This window comes from Prunus mume, linkage group LG6 (genome assembly GCF_029339155.1).
Source record: "Prunus mume cultivar Tortuosa linkage group LG6, ASM2933915v1, whole genome shotgun sequence".
Lineage (NCBI taxonomy): Eukaryota > Viridiplantae > Streptophyta > Magnoliopsida > Rosales > Rosaceae > Prunus > Prunus mume.
Window position 1 is genome coordinate 18,218,823 of NC_142703.1, and position 9,668 is coordinate 18,228,490.

General features: G+C 36.0%; 1 protein-coding gene across 4 annotated transcripts; it reads right to left on the bottom strand.

Moving 5' to 3' along the window:
- Positions 1–1,402: 1,402 nt before the first annotated feature.
- LOC103335686 (Homeodomain-like superfamily protein) lies at positions 1,403–8,436 on the bottom strand. 4 transcript variants are annotated; one of them, XM_089054764.1, is made up of 14 exons: positions 7,844–8,436; positions 7,417–7,514; positions 6,956–7,323; positions 6,818–6,884; positions 6,567–6,733; positions 6,422–6,485; positions 5,990–6,318; positions 5,472–5,877; positions 5,295–5,395; positions 5,101–5,144; positions 3,579–3,783; positions 3,152–3,308; positions 2,726–2,817; positions 1,403–2,025 (listed from the first exon to the last, which is right to left on the bottom strand). In XM_089054764.1, the coding sequence occupies exons 2-14, from the start codon at positions 7,460–7,462 to the stop codon at positions 1,879–1,881; spliced, it is 2,193 nt and encodes a 730-aa protein (XP_088910890.1). In that variant the 5' UTR covers positions 7,463–7,514; positions 7,844–8,436; the 3' UTR covers positions 1,403–1,878. The 4 variants fall into 4 exon arrangements, with proteins under 4 accessions (XP_088910890.1, XP_088910891.1, XP_008236933.2 ...); XM_089054765.1 differs by having other exon boundaries at positions 7,417–7,510; positions 7,844–8,434; XM_008238711.3 differs by having other exon boundaries at positions 6,567–6,736; positions 7,844–7,984.
- Positions 8,437–9,668: the final 1,232 nt, after the last annotated feature.

Sequence of the window (9,668 nt, forward strand, 5' to 3'; positions counted from 1 at the left end):
TGAAAACGAATTTCCTTTTCTTCTTTTGATTGCATACTCGGAATCAATTTTGGACTAACTTGTCTTTAAATAAGTGTCAAGTACTATTTCTTTTCATCTCAATGCTGCTAAGAAAATATATATTTTATGAATTATACACAATATAAACATGCTACAAAATAAACAGGTATTGTATGAATAGCTATAGTCGCAGTTGTCCTGTGCCAGAATATTAAGTCGCATAGGCATAGAAGGTCGGCCCTAGTTTCCTAATCATAGATCTGCTGTCCTTGTGGATGAAAGTATCGTCATTAAACACTGTTAGAATTAGAATAATGTTATTGATCATGTCCTTGTGGGATACCAGATGGATCCAAGATGACCTAGCTAATACTGCTAAAATTAAACGCTGTCTGTTTAGATGGGCATAGTCAACCCGATAGTTTAATCACGAATTTTGAGCCTATGCATTTGGCATTAGTGCACTTATATACATTGAAAGGAACGTTAGACCATTTCCAGGTGAGGAGGGCTATATTTAGCTTTGGGTTAACATTTAGTCCTCTAGCCTCACTTCCCATTCTGCTTTTTCTTCACATGGATTTTACTAGTTTCTCTTTCTCTGGACGGAGTTGCGTGCCTAGTCTGTACCGTTCGACTCCTACTGATTTTATAAGGAGTAGTGTCATGTTACATTTTAAGCGTCTCTCTCCAGCAGCAAAGGGCTAAATTTAATATTTTAATAGTCTTTAGTATATTATGTAAATTTATTAGTTAATTTAATTAAACTACTATTTATATTTTATTTAAAATACATTTTAGAAGAGAAAAATATTTAGGGATAGGATTTTTGACATCCATGTGTCAGTATAGGATTTTTGCAACTAATAATAATTGACAAGACATTGTCATGTTCAACCCAAAGAGTATTTTAATTAATTTCATAAATTGTATTTTAATTAATTTCATAAATTGTATTTTAATTAATTTCATAAATTAATTGATAAATACTAAGTAATTATATTTACTTATCTTAAACAATTTTGCGTACCTTAAAATTATTTTAAACATAATTTCAATTATTAAAAAAATATTAGTATTCTAAAAATAAATTTGAGCCTCCAAACCCCATATCCAAGTCTCCAACCTTCCTCAGGGGGCAGCGGAAGATACTGTGACCAACTTCCTCGCACCAACTGCAGAATTGATGGCCGACTTTTGTGCGGTAATCAGTCCGCATCAGCAAAATTGCCCAAGCATAAAACTCACCATTGTCACCTTATCGTTATTACTTATCAATCTCACAAAGTAATTAAAAAATTATGGAAATTAATATTCTATAATTTGTAAAGCATTGAGCTTGCACGCATCATTCACATGTCGTCTTGAAGAGCTCTCATGCATGATTGGCAGGAAACATGGATGAACCAAGGAATGAAAAACACTCAATACCTTGGACCAAATTATAACGCTTGCAAGGCCAAATAATTCCCCCATACATATCTTTACAAAAAAATTTAGATATGAGAGCATTCATTATTAAATATTTTTATCTATTTTGCTATCGAAAACAATATTACAATCGCAGAGGCCTAAAAGCTGATAAGATCAAAATATATGGTATAGTTTTGTGCCCAGATTTGAGGCTGAGGTATCGATTGTCCCGTCCCGTGCTTACAGTTCATCTGCAACTGTGTTGGCTACTTAATATACTGTATGCGTTTTTATCTCCACATTCTCCATAGTCAAAATGAGAATGATTTCCATGTGTTAGTCTTCCTTGTGTAACACTCTCAATAACAAGATTTGAATCTCCTTCAATTTGTCAGTACGATATCTTCTCGTTCAAAGTCAGTCATGGCTGAAAAAATATATTAGGGGAAAAAAACTCGTGACTTGTCATTCCGACCATGTAAATTCTTCGTCATCAATTTCATCAGATTTCAATGGATTATCAACTTCAGCATCCAAAGCTTCTTCTTGAACTTCAGCAACATCAGCTTCCTGATCTTCAGGTTCTTCCAACTCAGTTTTTTTCACTCCCTCCTGAAAGTAATAAGAAGCAGCATATTTTTTTTATTGATTAAAAAAACAAAACAAAAGAAAAGCTACTACAAGCAATAGAAAGAGATACAAAACATAAATGATTAGAAGTTGTGTAAACAATAAGAGCACAAATTGCACCAATTATCAGTTATATGTCTTAACACAGGACTGCAACTGTATGATCCTTTAACTTTCTAAGAGCCCTTAAAAATTAAACCAAGTTTAGATTTTATGAATCACTAGAGAAACACAAAAGGTTCAGAGCATGTATCCACATTCTAAAATATTCATGGAGGATGTCCAAGGGCAAAAGAGACATGCCATGCAAATTACATAGTCAATTAGTCATCCAACGGGTTGGTCCTCTAAAGAGATTAAAGCCATAAATAAATAAATAAAAATTGGATCATCTAAGATCAACCAACTCGAAGCTTTTGAAGATAATTTTTATTTTCTTTTCATAAAGAGTACAACTCCTAAACCATCGACAATTCCGGTATGCAGATTCTTTCGTGTGATATACTACCTCCTACTGGAGAATAACAAGTACAAGCCATGAAGTTTGTCTATAAAAATGAGTAACTATCTTCGTGGAGATCTAAATATAGACACACAGAAACATAATTTTTCCCAAAATATATAGCAAAAGAACATAAGCATCTCACAGAAGAGAGAAAGAGAAAAGATAGAAAATGCATACGTCAGTATCATGAGTTGGTTCTGCTTCCTCCTCCTTGTTTGCCTGAGCAACTTGTTGCAGCCTCTCAATATATGAAGTAAATTGGGAATGATCTGCAAGAGAAAATTATTATATTGTACGACAGTATGAAGCTCCATGTGTAGTTTGGGGTGGCATATAAAACAACAATTGTATTGACTTTAAGCATAGATAAATGAACATTAAATTTATTTTATTTGGTTTTTATTTATTAAAATTAAAATCAGGGAAAAAATTTCTACACAAAGTATATAAAATTGTCCTTATGCTTCATCAAATGGAATTCGTATAAGAGTAAACAAACACAACGAATAGGGAGGTTTCCATCTGCACAGGTAGGCAATTAATGGTCTTGGGTAGGTTCTTAAGGGAAGATTACAGTAAATAAATAATAAATTAAGGACTGACCTGTGGAACAAGTTGAACGACTTAATATGGCTTCATTGATACGTAATGGATTTTGACGTTCTTCCTTCTTGAATTTCAACTTGATTTGATGACGTGTTCGACCGGGAAAATAAAGTTCTTGAATCATGGTAAAATCTGATCCACACTGCTGAATAGCCTAAATCACATGTAAAGACAAATTTAATTTGACCTCTTATACAATTAGTTGCCACTCGTTTGGAAAAGAATACCAGCAACAACCTTCTTAATCAGGAATGAAACAAAGTTTTTAAATCGCAATTAGAGTTCTAAGAAAAAAAAAACTAGTGTTGTTCTGCAAACTGAGAGTGATAACTCATCAGCTTTCACCATCAATCACATATATGGTATGTCAAAGTTATTTTCAATTGGTAGCCAGTTAATTGTAGTGAATTTATAGGTACATTACCCCATAGAACAGTTCTGTGTCTTGTTTAGACCATCTTACGGTGGGTGTTTTGTCCATGTACGACTGGTAATTGAGTAAAAATGAACTCGCATTAACCCGATAACTTGCTTGATTTTCTTCAGAGTTTCCATCGTGTTCTGAAGGAAAGGTCTCCTCTTCATTCTCTTCATCGTGATAAGCTTTCTTGTGAGAATCATTGTTAGCACTGCAATGAAAGAATAACAAAAATAATAATAAGAAATGTGCATCAATGGACAATATATGACTCCAAGAATGATAGTAAAAACAACCTATTCAAAACCAAGCACGTCAGCCTTTGTGTCTACATTTCATCAAATGTCATATATCAAACATTTTTCAAACTAAACATTGCTAATGCTTACAAGGCCCCCACCCTCCTGTCCTGAAAAGACAACTCAATTATATTCGAGAAATACGTCTGTCACATGGTTGTAACCTCAAGTGGGTTCAAGCAAAGTTACTAATCTGTGAAAGCATGCTGACTCAAAAGGCCCAATTCACAATCATTCTATTCCATCCATATTAATACCTTTATAATACTTTCAAACAATACATCCTCATGTATGGCCATTTTATACAAGCGACACATACAATAATTTCATACGCATCTTACAACTACTTCATCACTATCTTTTGACAATGGGTATTGAACGTTCAGAGCTCTTGTCGCACAAAATAGGCCAGATTTGTAAGACGAACAGCATGGTGGTTGGGATGTCATATGAGGAGCGCAATGCATTAGTGATCCCAACACACAAGTGTTGTGACTCGAATCACCCTAAAGAAAGCGAGATGCCTACACATCAACCCACAACCATCCAACCTTGGCAATTTTTGTTCTAATGTTATTTGTAAATATTTCTAGTTACTGTTTTATTCAATTTATAGTAACTGACATACATATAAATTATTACTAATATTCAATTTGTAGTTATTTTAAAATGGCTTTAAATCCAGTGCACAGTCAAAAGTATCAATACATATCAGGGGATCTGCAAACTTAGAAATTACTATCAAAACAAACAACACAGAAAAAATACGACATTAACAGCACTAGTCCAGCAAAAGCGGGATCCTGGAAGTGATGGTCTACATAAGATCTTAACCTTCAAGAAATGACTGCTTTCAGTCAATAAAGAAAATTGAGAGATAAAAAGGAAAGAAGAAATAAATGCATATGACACTTTCAGCAAACTTATGAATCTAAAAAACATAAAAAGTCCAAACTATATTTATATATTTGTATGCTTCTATGCATCATGTTTGCCATTCATTTAAACAAGTATAGTACTACCATATAAAGAATCAGAAGAAAGATAAATGCACAAACATAAGAAATTCAAATCAAACATCATCAAGATTACTAGGGACATTATGCTACTATATACACTAGCAAAAAAAATTCCAATCCAAATGTCAATTGTTGCATGAACCAAAGTATACAACTTCAACAAGTATGATCAAATATAAAGATATGGTTTCTGCATAAGAATTCAAGTACCTTTCATCGGGGACTGGAGTTGTCATTTTTCTTGCCTCTTTAATCTACACGACATAGGAACAAAGCAAAAAAGCAATGTCAATGTTGGAGAAAAAAATATATATAGATAGAGCTATAAAAGGATTATTAAGTGAAACAGCATCATAGTTCCTCATACGAAAATTTAACCAGAAAAACTAGAAAAATAGAAATACCGCTAATAGCTCCCTATGCTCTGCTAGACGAATGAGATTCTTTAGAGACAACCTTTGATGGTCAATTTCATCCTCTGGGATTTCAAGCAAAGACTTGTCCACTGCGAAGGGTTAGAAAATTAAAATGACATACAAATTTCATGTCTCATAATGTTATATACCCAGAAATTCATTTACCATGTCTTTTGGTTCTACGAGTTGAATGGGAAAACCTTTTGGGAGGGTCTTTCGTTGATTTATCAGGTGCTTCCTTGGCTCTTTTACGCTTTTGTACTGGTTCTTCTTTTCCAGATTCAGGTTCCTTGGACTTTCTTGGGGCTCTTTTCCTCTGTGATGTCTTATGCTCCGTATATTCATTATCATTATTCTCGTCTTCATTAACGTTTGATCCACTAGAAGGTTCAGCAGTGAAGCTGTCTTCATTAGCCTCATGCACTAGCTCTTCAACTTCTTGACGAGGTAACCGCTTCCTCAACTTCCTGGATGATGTCCCACCTTCAGCCTCCTCACTGGCTGCAAAAGATTTGCGCTTCTGAGAATGATTTGATGCAGTAGAACCTTTTCTATTTCTACTCTTATGACCCTGTGCAATCCAATAAACAAATACAAACAGGTGTTTCAACACAATTAAACACTGAATTATATTTTAAGTCGCAATACGACATGCATGGAAATTTTAAGTTGAAAAAAGTTACCTCTTTTCCAGGTGTCCCCCCAACATCTTCTGAATGCACATCATCCCCAAAAATGGCACCATCTGAGTGGGTAGTTTCTGCAATGTATCCTGTATTCACTAGGGGATCAGAGGTTGGATGTGGGGTACTAGAATCACCAAACCTTGGAGACGGGTGATCAAGAACATGTCCGGGTGTGGGGGCAGGAAGTGAGCTCTCATTCATGTCAGTTTCAGAAGGCACCAACACAGCTTGTGAAAGCATACATTCAACTTCAGCAGGAGGGATGTGCAGATGCTCCTTTCCTTTTTTCACTTTGAGCTTGGGTTGAAATTTTCCAACACGTTGTCCTAAATCAAACCAGACTCATTGAAATACACAACAAACAATTCATTGAAATACACAACAAACAATACAGTAGCAAAGGAAAAAGTCAAGTGATGGTGCGCATACCAGACAAAATGGTAGCATCAGACACAACATCTAGAACTTCAAATTCTGAGAAAGCCCCATCTACCTGACATTGATCATAAACTGCCCAATTAATCAAAACTAATAATTGAACAAGAATCACTTCTGTGACAGTACAAGTCTTCACCTTTGTTTCTAACTGCACTTCATCCGGTTTGTTAGAAACAGAAACTTCTCTGCAGGACACAGGATCTTGGGTTGTACAACAATCAGAAAAAGTTTGAGCTTCTGCAACATCACAAACCATGAACGCTGAAGACTCAGCAGAAACATGGGATTTACTGGCAGCACTCTCTGCTGAAAGAATTAAGTGTCAACAGACAGTACTAGTCAATGTTTCTACTGTTTTTAAAAAAAATTGTATTTTGCATTAGTCACCTGTACCCCTGGTAGTTTGACCTAGAAAACCATCAAGACATTCCAACCCAGAGAATATGTCTGCATTCTGGAAAAATCAGAAGTTATCAACATGAAATGGAAAACTAAGAAACCAGGAAATAGGTATTCGTTTCTTACCTCCCCTGCTGCTGTTCCAGCAGAAGCTGCAACCTCTGGTTGAGGAGCAGCTGTTGCAGCTGACTCACAAGGTTTCGTGTCCTTGTTGCCATCAGACGATGCAACATTTGTACATAAATTCTCATTGTTTTTTGCTGGCTCTATGTTCCCAAGAATCTCTGATGTGGCTAAGGACGAACCTACAGGATCTGTTACTTTAACATCTCCAACATCAATGGATTTAACCGATGGAACAGTATCTGAGACAGTGGGAGATAATGTGGCAGGTTTTTCCGTTCTGTCATTAGGGAGAGCAGAAGCAGCTGCTGTAGATGCTACCTTGCTTGGCCGGGGCTTCGCCTTGGGTCGAAATCGGCCGCCAGGACGAGCTGCAAACGAAAATAGAAATCAGTTACCCATCTCTTGAGCCAAATAAAAATAGGAAATATGAAAAGTTCTTCAAGTTCTAGGTGCAGACTTACCAAGGGCATTAGAAGGGTCAAGGAAAATATCGTCCAAATCCTCCATGTTGAGTTTAACTTCAACAACCGTTTCTACATATAGTAGGCAGAAGCCCTGTCTTCAAATAAGGCAAACAGGAAAACAAACAAAAATCACATTGAGTTCCATGGATACAAAGCACCCTGTTTGCAGTCCAAAGTCACAATTAAAATTGCCCTACTAAAGTGAATTATCTCAGAATTTGTTTTCTTTTTGGGGTTTCCGAATTTGACTGAAACTCCCTAAAACAACGTTCAAATGATTCTCCTAGACAAGATTATTAGCACCTTCAACTGAGCAAATACAACCCGAGTATTTAACCATGAACCCATATATAAATCTTCCATCCAATAATATATTTACAATCATGTACTCTGAAGAGAAACTGATAAGTTGAAAAAGAGTTACCTCTGCTAACTGTTCTGCATCACCATTACTAGGGTTTGGGAGAGGTGGGAGGACGAGCCAACCGCTAAACGTATTCTTAGTATTTAAATGTAAAATAATTGCAAATAGCGCGTGATAGACGGGATGGTGGTGGACGTGCGCTTCTTAGGATAAGGAGGAGCTCGCTCGGGTTCGAGTCTCGCATTTGGCACAATTCGTCAAATTTGGGTAGGCCTTGACTAAGTAATTAAGAAAATATGGCATGGGCATTTTAGTAGAGAAATTCCAAGGTACCCATGAAGCTGTATAGCGTCGTGTTCCTCTTGAAGCGGTGTTTGCAAAACCGGATCCAAACCCGACCCGACGAGTTCTCAACCGCTTCGGCGTTGGCACATCAACATCGTCGACCCCTTCGCTTCTCTTTCCACCGAAGCCTGATCTCTACGGTTACCGTGGAGAGAGAGAGAGAGAGAAAAGGAAGAGAAATTTGAGCACCGTCGAAGGCTGAAGAGGCGCTCCTTTCTTCTCAGAGTGGGTTTTTTGGGTTGGGGAGGGGATCCGTCGGGTTTAGGGTTTTTCCGGGGAATGGGGTTGGGTTTTGGAGCGGCGGGACTGAGGGCGTGCGTGGCGTGGGGTGGGTTTTAAATTTAAATTTTTTTTAAAATAGTTTTCTTAATCAGTTTTAGTTTTCTTGACCCCAAAAAAAAAAATAATAATAATTTAAATTGAATTTGTAAGGGCTAAAAGTAGAAAAGTATATTTGCTATTTTAGCAAGTATGGTTTTTATGATTTATAAATTTGAAAGCAGCGGCGGGAAAGTGAGATTTATCAAAATTTGTCAACATAACCATATTATTTCAATTAGCTCTAAAGATTTTTTATTTTTTATAATTTAAAGGTCAGCAAGGCAGTTCCTTTTCCTGCAGCATATGCACTTCCTTTATCTCGATTTAGCATTTTACAAGAGTCGTTTTATGGTAAGAGTATCATATATGGATTATAAATGCGACCTTTATATTAACTACACGATGCGTCTGAATAATATCTTCACTTAAGTTTAATAAAATGATCTCGTGTAATATGAAGATTCACATAAGAGGTCTATATATGACAGCCTCGTTACAGAATTTTGCGATTTTGCAGTGGGTGAATGCTGAGTTGGTTGGGCCTGTCATGGGTTGGTTTCTAAAATTTGAGAAACAATGAAGGGCTGGAGGTTGGGCTAGAGCTAGGGCCTGGGCTGGGCTTCTATATCTATGTCAGTAAAATTATTAACTTTGAAAATGACATTATTAAAATCAAGGTCTTCAATACAATATTTTTAAGTGAGCTTAATAAAATCAACATCTTAATTATTCAGCAGAACCCTCATAAAACCTAGCATATCTTTTCTATATGTACATTTGTAGGGTTATTTATTATGCCACATGTTTATGTATCCAACTGAACGTTTGTTTTCATCAAGGGTTGTTGTCATGTGGCAAGTAGAGCCTCATTCATCTTGTAAGTACATACACATTGCATACTCAAACGTTAATAAACACACCAACCAGCTCTTAGGCCCAGTTTGAATTGCTATCACTTTTTAAAAAAAAAACAATCACTTTGGTAAATTTTAATATAAAATTGTTGTAACTGTGAATAATGACTAAAATTGCTAATCATGCAGCCACAAATTTATAAAAGTTTTGGTAGTAGACGTGCCCAGTTAGTCTAATTGTACTTATTTTCCAACGTTGAAAGATAAATTTGGGAGGATGACTCAAAAACACATTCTAAGTCCAAAACTTAAAAACCGTTTACTCTCTCTCTCTCTCTCTCTCTGAGATTGGTGGTTCTACGTTG

Excerpts from the sequence above, each read along its gene's own strand:
- LOC103335686 (XM_008238711.3), bottom strand. The coding sequence starts at position 7,462 with ATGGAGGATTTGGACGATATTTTCCTTGACCCTTCTAATGCCCTTG. Across the intron at positions 6,486-6,566 it reads AAGTGCAGTTAGAAACAAAG|GTAGATGGGGCTTTCTCAGA; the intron begins GTGAAGACTTGT and ends GATCAATGTCAG. Across the intron at positions 3,784-5,100 it reads ACTCCAGTCCCCGATGAAAG|TGCTAACAATGATTCTCACA; the intron begins GTACTTGAATTC and ends CTTTCATTGCAG.